Source organism: Alexandromys fortis, unplaced genomic scaffold (assembly GCF_014885135.2).
Source record: "Alexandromys fortis isolate MF-2015 unplaced genomic scaffold, M_Fortis_MF-2015_v1.1 scaffold_51, whole genome shotgun sequence".
NCBI classification, from domain to species: Eukaryota; Metazoa; Chordata; class Mammalia; order Rodentia; family Cricetidae; genus Alexandromys; species Alexandromys fortis.
Window position 1 is genome coordinate 9,883,653 of NW_026067925.1, and position 18,110 is coordinate 9,901,762.

The following is an 18,110-nucleotide window of genomic DNA, read 5'->3' on the forward strand; positions in this document are numbered from 1 at the left end:
TCCCTCTTTCCTTCCTTCCTCCCTTTCTTTAACAAATATAACCCACAGAGTCTAACTAGTCCTGCGTGCTGATGGTTGAGTGACCTTGTTGGCTTGACTTTGTCCAGGCCTTGTGCAGGAACCAGAGTGTTGGGACTTCATGAAGGGCAAGGCTATACTGTGTCTAGGAGCCAGCATTCCACAGCACTCTCCCCCACCTTCTGGCTTGTATATTCTTTCTGCCCCACCGTTCACAGCGCTTTCTGAGCCTTGCTGGGGGAAGGAGTGATATACGCATCCCACTTAGGCCTGAGGACTCATGGATCTCATAGTCTCAGCACTTTGACCAGCTGAGTCTGCGCTGGTGCCTACTGCAGAAAGGGGCGTCTCTGGCTAAGGCTGAGAGGGCCTAATGCTTCACGTGGGGACAGTGATGCCTGGAACACTCAAGGAGGTGTTAGAGCTAGAAGGACCAGATGAGTAAGAGAGACAATGACTGCTTTACTAAGCCTCAGACTCCTAGGGCCTGGGGTCTACAGTGCAGCTGGAAAAAGGTAGGATTGGGCAGTTTGAGGGAGTATTGTGTTTTACAGTGTGAGGGACACTAGGACATTTTGCTCTCAGACTCTGCAGTCCCATGAACGTATACATAGGTGTGAGCAAAATTATATAGCTTATGGGACATTTGCCCCTCCCACTCAGCAGGTTAAGGTGAGCATGTAGTGTCTAGGCCTGGGAGTCATCATTTGATGTTGTCACTGGGAGTCAGTGATGCTGTCTCGGGAGGTGACTTTCAGGGGCCTGAGAGGTCTGTCTCACACAGAAGGGAGTTTTCTATCTGTTTCTAAATTTACTCAGATGTTCAAAGTGACCAAAGCAAGCCCTGGGTTGTTTAACCTCTCTTGACTTCCATTTCTTTTGCTTCAGAATTATGATGATTTCATGCTAATCAATATCTCAAGGGTATTATAACCAAGGCTCTCATGGTGAACTCTGAAATATAAAAGGATCATTATACTCTACACAGATCATGAAGAATCAACTATCATTACCCAAGGCCATCTTGGGACAGGATCGATCACTTGCTCCCTCACTCCCTCGCTCGCTCAGTCACTCGCTCACATACCTATGTGTTCCTGCATAGTTTTAGTGTCTCATCCACTCAAAGGATGACAACAAAAGGAACAAGAGGACAGTTCCTTTCTCTCAATTTCCATTCTACTGATTGGAAGCCCAGGAACCGTGAGTGGTCGGCTCACAAGGCACAGCAATCCGGATGAACAGAGCATTTCCATGTCTGAGTAAAGCCCTCCCTGTAAGGCCTCAGGAGGGGAATGTGTGTGCATATCAGTCATGAGAGGAGAACCCACACGCTTGACTTAGGAGAGTGGCGTTGAGCTCTTTGGTTGACTGTGTCCTTCCAAGACTCCGTGCCAGGCCCCAAACCCAGTGTGACCATACTCATAAGTGACTCTTAGGCATCCATGCTCCTCTGTTGGGGTGGGAGAATTAGCCAGGTACGTTGGCCTGTTCACTTTTCTGGCATGCATAAACACAGCACCAAGCAGAGAAGCAGAAATGCAGAGGGCCTCTCACCAATACCAATTCTGTTGGCCTCTTGAACTCCAATAGATACTTTCCTGTTGTTTCTACATAACCCATGCTCGGTAACTGTATTACAGTCGAAGTAAGTCTACAGTAGACATGAACTCTGGAGTGATGGGGTCAGTGAGGGCCTGGCCTGACCGGCTGTTGTCTCCTCTGGTTCATTGCAGGTGACTGTTGGCTTCTGGCAGCCATTGCCTCCCTCACCTTGAATGAAAAACTGCTTTACCGAGTGGTCCCCAAGGACCAGAGCTTCCAGAAGAACTATGCGGGCATTTTTCATTTCCAGGTATTAGGCCTTGCTTGGTACCTTTGTCATCACTTTTGTATCTTATCCAAATCTGTGGGATCAGAAACTCTGGAAGTGAGGCCAATACTGACGTCAGGTTATCCCTCTGGGTGATTTGGGTACACACTCCAGTTTGAGAGCCATTCCTTTGTACATCTGTTCTATCAAACTCATTCTCTTTCCTTCTTCCTCCAGGCCATAGGGCCATGAGGGACTCACTCTGGACTAAGGATCAGGAGATATCAGACTGAGTCACTCACTTTGGCTGCCTGGGTGATACCAAGCAAGCTTTCTTCTCCACAGACTCAAAGAAAGACTAAATGTTTCTTGGTGCCTGTGAATGAGGTGTAAACCCTCTCAGGGAGTTTAAGGTTCACAAAGCCCGGAGACTAGCTCACTGGCAGCGGGGACCCCAGCCATGGAGTCTGCTGAAGACCTCACTCTGCTTCTGCGTGTGATACAGGTTGTTTTCCCACCCCTAGTTCTGGCAGTATGGAGAGTGGGTAGATGTTGTCATTGATGACAGACTGCCCACCAAGGATGGACAGCTGCTCTTTCTACACTCAGAAGAAGGCAATGAATTCTGGAGTGCTCTCCTGGAGAAAGCCTATGCCAAGTAAGTGAGATGGTGAGGAACTGGAAGACCCTGGGGCCTCCCTGAAGGCGCTTGCCTGCCTTCCCACTCAGGATGTGATGACCAAGTTTTTCCCAACACCCAGACAGCCATAGGCCAGAAAGAAAGCATCCCTCTCAATAGAAAAGGAAACTTGGACTGGGGATTTAAGATCTCATCTTTGGGGATGGAGAGATAGCTCAATGATAGACTCTTGGGTAGCATGCATAAGGCCCTGGTTCAATACTCAATATACCATATTATATATATTCATTCTTGGGGCAGAATGAATGAATGTTCAAAATGATGATGATGAAGCAGAGGAAAATTATAGAAGGAAGTTTCTGTTTTGCCCAGTCCTGCAGCTGTTCAGTTCCAAAGAAACACACAGAGGCTTATAGTAATTATAAAATGTTTGGCCTATTAGCTCAGGCTTATTATTAACTAGCTCTTACAACTTAAATTAACCCTTAATTCTTATGTTTAGCCACATGGCTTGGTATCTTTTCTCAGTGCAGCATTTTCATCTTGCTTCCTCTGCATCTGGGTGGCAACTACAGACTGAGACTTTCCTCTTCCCAGAATTCTCCTACTCTGGTTGCCCCACCTATACTTCCTGCCTGGCTACTGGCCAATCAGTGTTTTACTTAACCAACATGAATGACAAATCTTTACAGTGTTCAAGTGCATTGTCCCACAGCAGAAAAGAAATGTTCTCAGTACCAAATTGAAGCATGATCAATAAAAAGTCAGAGACAGAAATTGGGGTTCAACCTGAAGATCTGAAAAGCAAAACAGCCAGCATTGGCTCTTACCTCAACCTAAGTCCGAAATGGCTATCCTGCCTCAGGAATCTCAGAACGAGACTGTGTGAGAGCTGTCTCCTCCCACCTTATAATCCTCTCTAGTTCTGGAATTAAAGGTGTGTACCACTGGGGTTAAAGGCATGCACCGCCTGGTTTCTATGGCAAACTAGTGAGGCTACTGAGATCAAAGGTGTGTGTTACTACTGCTTGACTCTAAGGCTGACCAGTGGGGCTGTTTTACTCCTCTGATCCCCAGGCAAGCTTTATTTATTAAAATACAACAGACATGCCACTACTCCAAACTCAGCAAAGTTTCTGCTCATTCCTTGAATGCCGTTTTCCTGACTGACATTCCAAGTTGAAAGGTTTCTTTGAATTAGCCTCATTTGCTGTCACTCCAGTAAATTTCTTGTTCTGTTAGGGCAATCCTTAGCCTCAAGGAAAGGCTCCCCATTCCTATCTGTGCCTGGGTACCCCAGAAACTCAAGCAGTCAGGGCCAATTCTGAAGGGGTTTTGGTTTTGAAAGGGAGTGGGAGACCTGGAAAGGGGCTGCCTGGGGAATCTGTTCCTAGTGAAAGCATCTGTCTTAAACAGTGGTCTGTGCTTGTTCTAGGCTCCTTGTCAAAGCTGGCCAAGGTCTTTCCTTGGCCCTCTAGCCTACATCCTGGCATCACCCTTTCCATATCCCGTGATTCCCTTATCAGATGCTCATGGCTGTGCATGGTGCTTGTTTTCTTTCTTTCTTTTTTTTTTTTTTTTAAACAGGCTCAATGGTTCCTATGAGGCGCTTGCTGGAGGCTCCACAGTTGAGGGGTTTGAAGATTTCACAGGTGGCATCTCTGAGTTTTATGACCTGAAGAAGCCCCCGGGCAATCTATACCACATCATCCGGAAGGCCCTCCGTGCGGGATCTCTGTTGGGGTGCTCCATTGATGTGAGCCTCAACTCTTCTTCGTCTCTTTTGTCTGGTAGCATGATGGTTTATAGTGTTCAGGAATGGTGAAGACCTAATGAGTGGCTGGGAACTAGGGTTAGTCACATTTTAAGATTATATTTTGCTGGTAACTGTTGGAGCATCTAAATAGTACGGCTAGACTCCTCAAGATAGCACAGCCTCATCCCCTGGATCCTAGTTCCTATTTACTTATCATCTTTTTTGCTAAATCATCTTAGTCTTTGGGAAAGCAAATTGGCAGCTGACAATATCTGATGGACTTGATCCCTGAAGAAAAGAGGGCCCAGCCCTGACAGGAAGATTGGGAGTATGGAATGTCAATGTGGCCTTAGAGGTCAGACCTGGAAGCCACCAGCCTGAGGGCCAGTTGTTAACCTATCTCCCCAGATGCTCTCTTTTCTGTCTGGATGTTTTAATGGGTAGTTTCGCTTGTTTGCTTTGTTGTGAGGCAGTGTGACTATGCTCTCTGCCACACTCTAGGCTTGGCAGCCACTTGCTACCTGCCTGGCTTATTAAAGGGGGTTGTCTAGAGGTGGGTCTCTCTGTTTGTGGGTTGCTGCTGCTCCTGCATTCGTTTCACCCAGGAAAGTCCTGGCTGTGTGTTGTGCTTTTAGAAAGCAGTGTAATGCTGGCTCCAAAGAGGTCAAGGTCAGCCCCCCTGATCAGACTCTCTCCTTGACCAGGTCTCAAGTGCAGCCGAAGCAGAAGCCATCACCAGGCAAAAGCTGGTGAAGGGTCATGCATACTCTGTTACCGGAGTCGAAGAGGTAGGAAGGGGTTAATGTGAAATCTGGGAAGTCCCAAGCAAGAGTAGGAGGTCACACTGAGAAGTTCTGAGTTGCCTTGGAGCTTTCTTTGCTTACTCAGGGCAAGCTTCTCTCGGGATGCAGACAGAGCCCCAGACAGATGAGCTGTTGATTGGAGTTCTCCACAGGGTACCTGCGACTCTTGGTTTCTCAGAGGACTGTCTGAGCCACCCTCATTCTAGCTCTCTGGTTTCAGTTAAATATGACTCTTTTCTGAGACAGAGTCAGAAAAGTCATAGGGACTATCAGAGTCTACACACAGCCCAGACAAATGCTTATGTAGGCAAAGCAGTATAAACCCATAGGAGTCCCTAAAAGAAGAAACGATTTCTACTCCAGTGTTCAGGGTGATATTTAATAGTGAGAAGTCATGCAGCTATTCCTCATTCTCTGGCCCCAGCACGGCCTATACTATTTGTGATTTTTATTTCATATGGTCTACCTATATCCAGATAGGAGTTGAATAATTTGGCTTATAGTAAGAAGTATAAATATAAGAGGACGAAAAGATGAAGGTAAAATACATCAACCTAGACAGTGCTGAGGAATGAATTTTCTTTGGGGTTCTGGGTGGTTGTCCAGAAAAAGCCACAGACCAAGGACTCCAGCTCTTGCCGTTTATTGCAAGTGACATCACTCACTACACGCCTTCTGACTGGACGTGGTCTTGTTAAATCAAGTCCACTCCGTAAACATTAACTGAGAGTATGAGGAAACTTTGCGTTAGCGCGTGACGGGAATGATAATGATAAAGACCTGTGAGACTGACCTGTTTAAGTACATATGTGTTAGCATGTGTGCAGGAGTGCTTGGGGATCATACGTAAGTGCTCATGAAGTAGTGGCTGAGTCCTTTTCTGTTGTTCCTATAACACAATGCCTGAATGTGGATTTATAAAAGAAAGAGTGTTTTTTTATCTCATATATCTGGAGTTTGGGAAGTATAACAGGGTAGCTTCATGAGCTTCATAACAGCATCAATCAGAAGGGTAAGTGGGCACACTCAAGAAGAGAGACAAATAAGATGGCATTTGCTGCATAATACCTTTAACAACTGATCAAGTCCTGAGAGAATGAGAACTTACACAAGAAGAGTGAACTCAGGTAGCAAAGACAGTAACCCCATCTCCTGTTTTAATCCCTTGAAAGCTCTACTTGCGAGCCCCACAACTGCAGTGACCAAATTTTACCATAAGTACTTGAGAGCATTTATAATACATTTAGATGTTGGAGACACTCTGCTAGACGCCTTCCTTTTCCTGGAGAGATGTGAGCAAGCATCTACTCACCAGATAAGGCAACGGGGATGACAGAGCAAAGAAGCAGTTCTGCCCAGCTCCACCTCCGTGAACCAGTGGTTAGGTGGTTTACATGCTTACAGGAGCATGGATGACTCAAATGCAGCTGCATCACCAGAAAGCCAGCATGGGTGGGGACACACGAAAATTGCAACCCTGGAGCTCCCGGCATGACTTGCAGGCGGCATCCAATGGAGACTCTCTGCTTGCCCTGCATCTGTTCACTGCTTTTATAGCCTTAGAGAGGGGCTTTGTAAATCTTATAGCTTTCAGGAACTTCCTGGGTCCCCATGTTTTCCTTACTTCCCAAGTCTAATGAGTTTGCTCGAGGAGGGGCTAGCTAGAGCGCTGACTAGGGAATCTTGAATAACTGGGCCTCTCTGAGTCTCATATTGTTGAGGTTGAACTGTGAAGTTTAAATAATGCTTAGCACTATATTGAACCCACTAGTAAGTAATCAATAAATGTTAACTTCTATGCTATTGGCATTGTTTGGGGGGACATTTATTAGGATGCTGTCTCTGATATTCAGAACAAGGTCCTGCTTAATCAGTTGCAAACTTTAAACCTACGTTTAAGTAGATAGATAGGTTTGTGGTAGATTTGCTCTTCATTTGTTCTAATAGCTGTGAAAGCAAACATTTGACCAAAGCTTAAATGCTTAAGGAGAGGAAAGTGGAGATATTTGAAACACTGAACACTCTGGGTGCAGACATGCGCTCCAGGCTGCAGCAGTGTGGTGATTTGTCCATGCGTGGCTCTTGCAGGTGGATTTCCGTGGCTGCCCGGAGAAGCTGATCAGACTGAGGAACCCGTGGGGTGAAGTGGAGTGGTCTGGAGCCTGGAGTGATGCGTAGGTCCCTCTCCCTGCGTAAAGGTGTCATGAAACGCACACCATGAGCAACGAGACCTGTCATTTAGCGGGTTCTGCAGCACTTACTGTTTGTAGATGATACAACATGCTTTGGAATATTATCCCATGATTCCAGGATGGGAAAAGCAGAATAGAAACCATTTTGCTGCAGTTTTTGATTATGAATTTCTGCCTTGGCATTTGGAAATTTGGCAGCTCTGTGGAATTTTGCCTACCTATTTTCTACCTACCAAACTGGGCACAAAAAACTGGGTACTACAAATTGGGTACAAAAAACTGGGTACTACAAACTGGGTACAAAAAACTGGGTACTACAAACTGGGTACAAAAAACTGGGTACTACAAACTGGGTACTACAAACTGGGTACTACAAACTGGGTACTACAAACTGGGTACTACAGGGTAAAATCAATCTCTCGCAATCATATTTCCCTGCCGCAAGCACTGTTTCCCTCAGTAGCAAGAAAAAACAAAGATGCTGGGAGAACCTTGATCCTGGGAGCCATGGCCCACCCAGGCAGTGATGAATGGGTGTGCCACTTACCCACGAATTCCTTACTAGGTGTTGATTATTGGGTGGAAGGACAACCTCTGGACTGCCTGTCTCCTGGTAAGGGAAGTCAGTTCAGGGAGATGAGGGCCTGGAGTGGCTGTACTCTGGCATCTATGTCCACGATGTCCTCTACCAGCCAGAGCCACGGTCTGGGCTATTTACCTGCTGGTGGTTGGAGGAGGACATGGAAGCTCGTGTGACATGTGTGAACTAAGCATCTAGCTGTTCTTTGCTGTTGTTTAAGTTTGAAACATCAACAATAACAACAACAAAAATCAAACCCACTGGGAGATAAGATTAGATCTGGAATTGTCAATCAGATCCCATAACTTTTGCTTGCACCAAGCACACTGTGTTCAGTGCCTCCTAACCAATGCCAATAGCATGGAAGTTGACATTTATTGATTGCTTACTACTGGGTTAAGCACGGTGCTAATCATTTCAAACACACAATTGCACTTGATGACTTTAAGAAGCCTTAGGATGCTTCTGCTCATCTCCAAGTGCTTAGAAGTCACTGGAGGGAGAGGCTGGGCCTGGCTGTCTTCTTGGCTGGTGAGGGAGGACCTGGGCTTTTGTTGAGTGTGGTCAGGGAAGAGCTTTTGTTTGTTTTTAGGATTGATACTAACCCCGTTCATGTATCTAGACAATGCACACACTTTTCAGGAAAGCCCAAAGCCGTAAAGGTCAGACAGCTGTAGATGGCATTTGAACAAAGTACATTGTCACAGAAAGGCCACCAGCAGGACACCAGGTGACATTACCTCAAGCAAATTTCCATAAAACTGGACCTGATGATCAAAGCCACATTCTCAGGAAGCAGACAGTGCCTGTGTCCCTGGAGCTGGCTGGGCCCTCTTATAAATAGATTCGGCCCAGTCTGATAGAAGATCAGAGTGACAAGTCCCTAATGGATCAGGAGTACCTGCCTTTCTGGCGGCAGGACCACCTTGTTCCTGTGGTCAGAGGTCTGTGAATCTTAATAGGAATGTGAAACTTACCCAGAGAGTGGAGATTAGAATGGAACCGTTATGTTTCCGCTGCATGCCCAACAATCTCTGCAGGAGCCCATGTCCTTGGCTTCATCCCTTGCCCTCAGTGGTACTCTGGTTCATACCTGTCCTCTTTCCTTGATAGGGGGGCATCCCTTCTGTGGTCCTTCAGGGACATTTAGCTGCAGCAAACAGCTTGCACATCTCTGCAATGGCCGCCTCAGGCTCATTATTCCCCCCCTCCGCAGAGCACCTGAGTGGAATTACATAGATCCCAGGAAGAAGGAAGAGCTGGACAAGAGAGCAGAGGACGGAGAGTTCTGGTGAGAGGCTGTGCAGAAGGGCTGTCTCCTAGGGGTCAGGCTGTTCCAAGGTGCTCGGGGGAGGGGGGGGGACCGGCCTCCAGGATTTCCAGGAAGGTGACGATGTTCCTTTCTCTGCTCCTGCGCCCCAGTATAATTCTACCTCTCTTCTCATGTCCAAGCCATTGCCCACTGCACGGCCTGGCCATTGCCTACAGCACGGCCTGGCCATTGCCCACAGCACAGCCTGGCCAGCAGCTTGATGGCCTGCTGGGAGCCTGAAACAATACTCTCTAACTACCATCCAACTCTAAGGCCTAGTTACAGTCAAAACAGAATTCTTTCCTTTGTCTGGGTTGGGGGGGCGTTCTGCAGAAGATGGGACTTCTTAAAGGACATCTCCATGCCGGATGTCATGGAGAATTCTTCAGGAATGAGCCTCTGGTGGGATTAGCTGTGACCCAGCCTAGAGGCAAGGGCTGCACTGGTATCCCCTCCTGGGTGCGGGGTCTGTTTCGTTCCTGGTCCCAACTCTGTGGGGCTGGCAGACATAGGAGGGAGATTCTTTAGAAACAGAGATGCTGACCACGGTAGCCCTGCTTGTTTGGGTCCCTGGACTGTAGAACAGCATCCGGGCAGTCTACAGCTGCTGGATTATCAGAGCTCTTTCTTGGGCCTTCAATCTCTCTTCCGGTCCAGCCCACCTCACCCTTACTTCCTTCTGGTCCCTTTGTTCTTCAGGATGTCCTTTTCAGATTTCTTGAAGCAGTTCTCTCGACTGGAAATATGCAACCTGTCCCCAGATTCCCTGAGCAGTGAGGAGGCCCACAAATGGAACCTGGTGCTCTTCAATGGCCGCTGGACACGAGGCTCCACAGCCGGGGGCTGCCAGAACTACCCAGGTGAGGCAAAGGCCACCCGGCTCTTCCTCCCTGGGCTGCATGGCTTTTAGGATGGATCTTTGGATAATTAATGCCCTTGGGGCTGAGGTGCTGTTTCTACTCTGGCTTGGAGGCCAGGCCAACCAGGGTGGACAGCGGTTTTGCAGCTGTCTACCCGAGGCCTTGCCTTGGCTCCTGTGTGTTTAAATCATTCATGCTTCAGCCACCCCTGTCCTTTCGGCATGGCGCTTCTCACCACCTCTTCTTGGACCATCACTAAAGCCTTGGCTGCCCTCCCTGGTTCAGCTGGCGGACACTACCACATTGAGCTTGTGGGTAGAGCAGTTAAGGATGTCAGTAGACAATTGAGTGTTTTCAGTGGCTCGCACTCAGAAGAGCAGCCATTCCGCTTGGTGTTGCCCAAGTTATGACTGAAGGGGTGAGGCTGTGGGTCAGGAATGGACAGACACAGGCTATGTGTGGGTCGTTTTCCATTAGTGGGGGCAGGAGGTCATCAGGAATCTCTCCCTGGCCAGGAAGTCCTTGTGCAAACCACTGCCTCTGCCTTAACTCTGGCTCCTAAGAGAGCGACCTCCCTGGTTCTTGACAGATGACTAACATGTACTTGTGTAGACTCCTCCTAGGTCACATCCACTGGGACAGCTGCTGAAGAAACAACTGAGACATGACCCCAGCTCTCTGGAGAAACAAAGGAAAGAAAACTACGCTCCCCTCTTGCTAGTTCCCCACCTCCACGCTTCCCTGGCTTGCTGTTGCTCTGTTGATTTGTGTTGATTGACTCAGTATCTCCACACAGGGCTGAGGGGTAGCCGCTTTCTTCCCAGCCAGAGAGCACAGCATGCTGTAGAAATGGCAGCACTGTAAAACCCCGTGTGGGTGCAGAGGGGGAACACAAGGTCTTACCTTCTTCCCCTTCCATCTGGCTACAAGCAGCCGTTGACAGGCCTGAAGCGGGAGCTGGTGGCCTGCTCCCATCAGTCAGCATACAGGTTGTGAGGCCCAGGGGCATTCCTTTTCTGGAGCTTCAGTTTTTCAGTCCTCACAAGGGTTCATAATTCCTACCTTCCCGCTCGCTGGGGCCCACAGGAGCATTGTCGCGCGGAGCACACGGGGAAGCGCTTTGTAAACTGTGCAGTGTTAGACAAATGGGATGGATTATTTTTATGGCCCATTCTCTTCCTCTAGTACTGTTAAGGAGTAAACAAAAAATGTAGGGATTGCAGTAATGCTACATTTGGGAGAAATTAAAATATGCTCACCATTAACAAGCTCTTAGAAAAGACGCAGGAAATCCGCATGGATCATTCTGGAAGCCCAGAACCATAGGGGGTGCCCAAGGTGTCTTCATGCACCAAATAATAATCCCATCTGGGCTGCCAGCTAGCTGTCAGGAAGAAATGGATTGTTCTTGCCTTGTGGTAATGAAGTAAGCGCAGAAGATTACTGAAATTTCTTTCTCCCCCGGAATTCACAGACACCTGATCTTAAAAATCTATATACACCTGTGCCTTAAGTAGAAAAATAAAACCTAGAAATACAGGCTCTGGGAAGGAGGAATTGAATAAGTACTCTCAGTGTTAAAGAAAAAATAATGAATGGGCCTTGGACATAGGAGAATGCTGTGTGCCTTCATAGAGTTTGCACCGCCATGCAGAGACTGTAAAAACACACGCCAAGTCCTGCTCACCCTAACCCACTCCTCCCCAATTCTTTGTTGCAATTGAACACCTAGCATGGTGGAGTCTGTCAGACCCAGCTTCTTCAATTATACTCTTAGCTCGATTCCATCAGAGAACTGTTGTGTGCCTGTGGCGGATCCCTCGGGCTCCTCTGTGCCTAGCTTGGGTAGTTACTAAGTTGAGAGAGCCTTTCCAAAAGTTGCCTTTGAATAAAGGTGTCGTGCATGTGTGGAGTGTTGCTTTGTACTGGTGTGTGCATGCACACTTGTAGAAGATGTTAGGTATCCACTCCGTGCCTTATCTGCCTCTTCTTATTCATGCTTTTTCACTCTCTGTCGCTCAAACCTTTGAGACAGAGTCTCTTACTGAATCTGGGGCTCTGCCAACAACCCCTGCCTCCATTTGTACACCCAACAGCATTGCGTTTACAGGCACATGTGTTGCAGGTTTGTTTTGGACAACAGGCCCCCAAATCATGGGCACAGAGACTTCTTATTAATTATGAATGCTCAGCCTTAGTTTAGGCTTGTTTCTAGCTAGCTTTAGACATTAACCCTTTTTGCTCTGAGGTTCTTTACTTCATCCACGGACTGTCTGTGCTGTTTTTCTGCTTCCTCCATGTCTGGTTGGCTGACCCCCAGCTGGCTGTCTGGTTCCCCTTTACTCTCTGCCCGCCAGTCCTGCCTATCTCTCCTTTGCCTACCTATTGGCCATTCAGCTTTTTATTAGGCCAATCAGGTGCCTTAGGCAGGCAAGTTGAAAAAGCAACATATTTTTACATAGCTAAACAAACGCAACATAACTATTAAGGATGGGTTGCTTTTGTTTATGTTTGATTTTTATGATTACTAACCTGTATTTCTTAATTACATTTTAAAACGAGCTGCATAGGTACAGTACCTTAAACAAGAGTAGAAACACACGTATGGTATAACAAGAATAACTTTAAATTTGTACCAATCTACCAAAATCTGTACCAACGTAAAGTATTTGAGGTTAATAGTTGTTGTGAGCTTTACGCCCTGTGGGCATGGCCAAGAGCTGCATTTAACTAGAAGCTGCATTTACGTGCCCCAGATCTTGGTGCCTGCACTGTGTCAGGTGTTTTTCTTAGCTTATTGTGGCTACTTGATGTGCTGGTTGCTCAAGTGCTCTCTGTACAGCAAAGCTGGGCCTCTGTATGCTACAAGGCTACTAGGAAGTCGTGTCTTCTTCTTCCAGTTTCCTCAGACCCTAGATAGCACCAAATGTTGTTTTAACTTCAGCACAGTGACTGCGCCTTAATCTACTGCGGTCTCAGTCAGCAGCTGCAAAGCTGCAGTTATCGAGCTGTTTCTCTAGCAGCAGCCAGGCAGCTCAGGCCACAGCCTGGCAAGAATTCTGCTCCCACAGGCACTGGCCCTGTCGCTGCTACTAAAGGTCGCTTTGACTAAATATTTACCATTCTAATTATGAATAATACTCAAGATTCAAAGGCTGGGGTGAAAACCTGCTAGCTCAGAGAGACTAAGAAACCACTTTCTCCTTGCTATTGTCCATGAAAGACCCATGCTTCCATTTCACCAAACCTAAAAAGGCTGTGCCACTCCAAGTCCCACCCTACTACTTCCTGTGACTCTCTACCTCTCCCAGTTAGTCTTCGATGTTCTATGATTACTTTCTGTCAACTAGCTGCTAACTCAGCCCTCTGACCCAGGGTTAGTTTTATTTAATCAACACAAATGCAAACTTGGGGTTCACAGTGTGATCAAATATCCCCCAACACACATGCATAGCCATGACTGACATTTTGACATGGTGCTAGAATCTGAACTCAGGTCCTCTTGCTTGTGCAGCAAGCACCTTACCCACTGAGTCATCTCCCCAACTCAAAAGGCATCTGTTTAAGTATGCATAGGTGGTGTGGCTTAATACTTAATAACATTATGATTTCTCTTACACTATTGAATGATGTGTCTCATCAGTAGGCTGTAACACTTGACATCATGGATGGGCCCTTGGGCTGAGGGATAGAGGCTGTGTCTCAGGGCCTCATGGGGTTAAAACCCAAAGCTAGGACTTCTGGGCTTGGAGGAGCACATGACGGTCAAGTGGCTTTCTAGGTCTCAGGCAGAGGCCTCCTTGGTTCTTCTGGGACTCTGCTGTCATCTCTCTCTCAGAGATACGCTTTTCCCTAAGGAGCTTCTCCAGGTGGAGTCTTCAGGTAAGAGCAGGAAGAAATGAAAGGCTTCCAGGAAGGCAAGATATTGCTTTCTGGTGCAGTCCAGAGCAGCCTGGGATGGCAGGATCTCAGATTGCACCACAGCTCTAGGCTACTGGGTGATCAAGCAGACAAGACAGACATTCTAAGTATCTACCTATGGGGCAGGGCAGGGAGGTGGGAGGACGGCTCTCCCGTTCTTCTACGCCAGGCAGTCTGACCAGTGTTAGCCTTTTATGGGGATGATGGAGAAGCTTTCCTTTCTTAAAATTTCCCTTCTTCATCCCCTCACCCCTGTCGGACCACTGCCACTGGATGACTGCCAGGCACTTACTGGACCAACCCCCAGTTCAAAATCCATTTGGATGAGGTGGATGAGGACCAGGAGGAGGGCACCAGTGAACCCTGCTGTACAGTGCTGCTGGGTCTGATGCAGAAGAATCGCAGGTGACAGAAGAGGATTGGCCAGGGCATGCTCAGCATAGGCTACGCTGTCTACAAGGTACAGCTGAATCAGACTCTTCTCTTGGGGTATACTGGTGTCTTCGTTCGGGATGTTTCAGTCAGTGATTGGCGTTCATCTTTCCTATTGCCCAAATATCCTTATATAAGATGTTGTCCTTGCTTCCTTACTTCCCTAGAACTCTTATTGATGCTTGGATTCCATAGTTAGAGACTCATCCCTATGGCTGGAATTTCTGCTGCTAACACTCAGATGCACAATTCATTACACTTTGCCTGTCAGTGAGAACTCGATGCAAATTAGACACTTTTCCAAGAAGAGGTGTCTCAGGGGACAGGGGCCCAGAACATGAGGGTGAGAAACATTTACGCAATAAAATGCATTTCAGAGTGGGAGAATGTGGCTGGGTACAAAAGCCAAATGTACACAGTCCCTTCTGCTTACCATAGGAGGTCATCTGGAACACATAAGGCACCGGCCTGGGCAAGAGGAGTCACACAGCCATTTTTGGTTCCGGAGTCTCTGGATTGAGGAACACAGCTGGTTCTTGTCTCAGACTTCAGTCCCTGGTTCATGACGCCAGCCTTCTCCAGTGGCTACCCTTCTGTGGACATTGTCTCCCCGATACAGTAAATCGAGTCTTCATAACTTGGCAATTGAGCTAGGACCATGCTACTTCTTTACCCAGGGAGAGACTCCATACAATGTATCCCACAGGGAGTCAGATTTTAGCTTTTCGGTATGGTTTTTATTACAAGTGAATTTCTTGGTTAAAAATACAATACTAATCAGGAAGACCCAGGGCCGCTGGGAGGCCCAACATCTCATTGTAAATTAATGCACATAAAATAAGCATTATAATAAGAAGTATTATAATAAATTTTGTAACAAGAAAAAATTCAGTTGCCAAGTCCATACATTCTTCCTTCAGCTCCCTTTATCATATTCTTAAACTTAGGGTTTCAGGTGTGTGTGTGTGTGTGTGCGCGTATGTGTGTGTGCGTGTGTGAGTGTGTGTGAATGTATCCTGAGAAAAACAACCTAGGGAAGGGTTTATTTTAGCTTACAGATCAATGCACAGTTCACCATGGCAGGAAGTCAGGGGAGCAGGAACTTGAAGCAACCGGCCATTTTATGTCTGCAAACAGAGGAGAGCAGTGACCATACACTGTTTAGTTCCCTTTCCTCACTCACCTATGCCAAGACCCTAGCTAGGGAATGGTGCCACCCACAGTAGGCGAGTCTTCATATGTAAATTAACAATCGTACACAAGCTGCCAGGCTTATCTTCCAAGTGATTCTAGATTCTATCAAGTTGGCAGTTAACACTAACAAAGTATATGCAAGTGTGCATGTATGCGTGTGTATGTGCAAGCGTGTATGTGTGTGTGTGTGTGTAATTGGAAGAATGGGGGTTAGAAAAGAATTGCTACTTAATGGCGAGAGAAAAGAACTGAAAGTAACTAAGCTCCGTTTTACTCCAACTTAGCTCTTCCAGCCCTGTCTAGGCATAAATACTGCAAGCCCGCCCTCACTGCTTCCAGACAAAATAGCCCTGCGTGCATCCCAACACAACAAACTTGCCTGACCATCTACTCTGCGCCATGTGCAGAGCTAGAAGCTGGGGATGCTGAGTACTAGCACACTGTTCCTGTCCTCTGGGTGCTCCCAGTCAGGAATGGGAAGCCGATGACAGGGCAGGATCCTCAGCTTCACGCTGGCCGAGACTTTAATCAGGTCTGCAAAGATAACCTAGATTTCAAAGGTGAAGAAGTGAAAACAGTCTAGCCCGAAGGCACGCCATGTGCTCTCTCAGGGCTTAAAACCTAGCGAGTGTTTCAGAGAACCGACAGTTGGCGGGGTGGCACAGGGTGAGCCACTCAGGGACGGTGGCCAGTGCTTCATCCGTCAGGCCTCCTTCATTGTGCCAGATCAACAAAACATCCTTTCTCGATAACTGTGTCTGGTATGCTGTTTGTACCAATAAATAACACACACAGCATGTCAGTTTCATGTATCGAATTATAGCTGTTTATAAACTACTCCAGGGTGTGTGATCTGTGGTCCCCCTTCTTGTCATCGGAGGCATATAATTTAGAGCTTGCACTCTCTGAACAGATTGGTCACACAGTGTTAAAGTCAAATTGAGGATGGAGCTGGATGGAACAGCTGGAGTAAGAGGAGCAGCCTGGGTGAGGGGAGTATCTGGGCTGTGGGAAATAGCTGGGCTGCAGGGATATCATATTTCCATCCCTGCTGTGTCTCCCTTCTCTGGCTGTAGCCATCTAAAACTGGGCGCTAACCTGAGCTTGAAAACTTACCAGTTGAGAAGCTGCCAGGCACCCCTGAAGGCTAAAAGGCCCACTTTCTGCCACCCACGCAGAATCTTGCATTTCACAGATGGCTGCCCTTCCAGTCTCTGTGGGCAGTGGCTTTTCTGGTCTGGCCCAGGAGACTCAGAGCCAGGTGGACTCAGAGCATATTGTCAGAAGTGGCCAGGTCGTTAAGGGGAAGCTGGTCAAAGTAATTACGGGAGCTCCTGATGGGGGGAGGCCTCTGCGGGGCTGATTGTGTTTCAAACTCCAAATGAGAGGAGATCTCATGCCCCTTGACTGCCCTAGCGCTGCTGAGAGAGTGCCAGCCAGACCTCACTTCCCCTCAGCGTGGAAGGCAGTCGCACAATGGGCCGAAGCTGCCAGGATGCTCTTCTGGTTCAAACAGCCTGTGTTGTAGGGGCGGGGGAGGGAGGACACAGGAGGGCTGGAGTTCTCTTTTCTAGCCTGACACAGGAACACTGAGCATGGCAGGGCTCCCCTTCTGGGTCTCATTGCTCTTCTCCACAGTTGTGCCTAAGGAGAGAGCTGCAGCCCAGACAGCGACAAAGAACTCACTATCTCCCTTAATCAAAGCAAGGGGCGGGGAGGAAGGTTGCTGGGGCTGAGGGAGTCAGGCTACCACATCCCTTTCTCCACCGTCAGCGACATCCTCCTTGTCTAGCTTCTACACTGCCTGACATCGCCAGCGTAAAGGAAGAAACCCCTTTCCTTCCAATTTGAAAATGTTGGCAGAATCTCCTATAGACCCAGTGTGGGTCAGGGGCTGAAGACAGTTTCAATTGTGATTTAGGTTGAGTGGAATTTTCTTCCAGCCAAATCCGTGATCTGCCAGGCCTAGGGTGGGAAGAACTTGGATCCAATTTAAGCGCAAATGTTATTATGTTTGAAGCATTTGGGAGATCTGGGTAGATTACACAAAGTAAAAGGTAGGGGCTTCCCCAGCCCCAGACTTCTAGGACTCAGCCGTCAGCACAAGGCCTTGAACCCACCGATCACTTTCCAGTTCAGAAATGCTCACGGCACTTCCATTTTCGCTCCATCTTCCTCCCTGTGTGCTGTCTTCTCTGTCTGCAAGGTGTCAGGAGAGCTCCCACATGACCTGCCCTTGTCTTTTGTCCTACAGATTCCCAAGGAGGTACGTGAGTATGGCCTGGACAGAGGAGGTCTCCACTGGGTAAGCAAGGGCATGCCCACATCTGGCTCTATCCTGCAATGGAGACAGGCTCTCCCGTGGCTAATCTTTTTATCCGGTGAGCTGGTAGTCCTGAGAGCCAGTGGAAACAAGTGCAAGCCCCACCTGTCAGACCCTTTGAGAAGGGAACAGGACTGAGCCTTGCCCCATAGGAATGGTGGCTTGGTCTGAATAAGACCGTTACTGCATACTGTAGAGTCCTTCTTTTCTGGCCACAGGAACAAGAGCTCTGGTGTCTGATTAGAAAGGGAAGTTCCAACTTCACC

At 47.7% G+C, this 18,110-nt stretch overlaps 1 protein-coding gene across 1 annotated transcript in view; it reads left to right on the plus strand.

The window, feature by feature from the left end:
- Positions 1 to 18,110, plus strand: part of Capn8 (calpain 8) — a 73,067-nt gene that overhangs the window by 31,576 nt on the left and 23,381 nt on the right. The window contains 9 exon segments of the mRNA XM_050142813.1: positions 1,755 to 1,873; positions 2,356 to 2,489; positions 4,059 to 4,227; positions 4,932 to 5,015; positions 7,119 to 7,204; positions 9,019 to 9,093; positions 9,814 to 9,974; positions 14,180 to 14,355; positions 17,776 to 17,795. Of these exon segments, the coding sequence (XP_049998770.1) occupies positions 1,755 to 1,873; positions 2,356 to 2,489; positions 4,059 to 4,227; positions 4,932 to 5,015; positions 7,119 to 7,204; positions 9,019 to 9,093; positions 9,814 to 9,974; positions 14,180 to 14,355; positions 17,776 to 17,795 (1,024 nt within the window).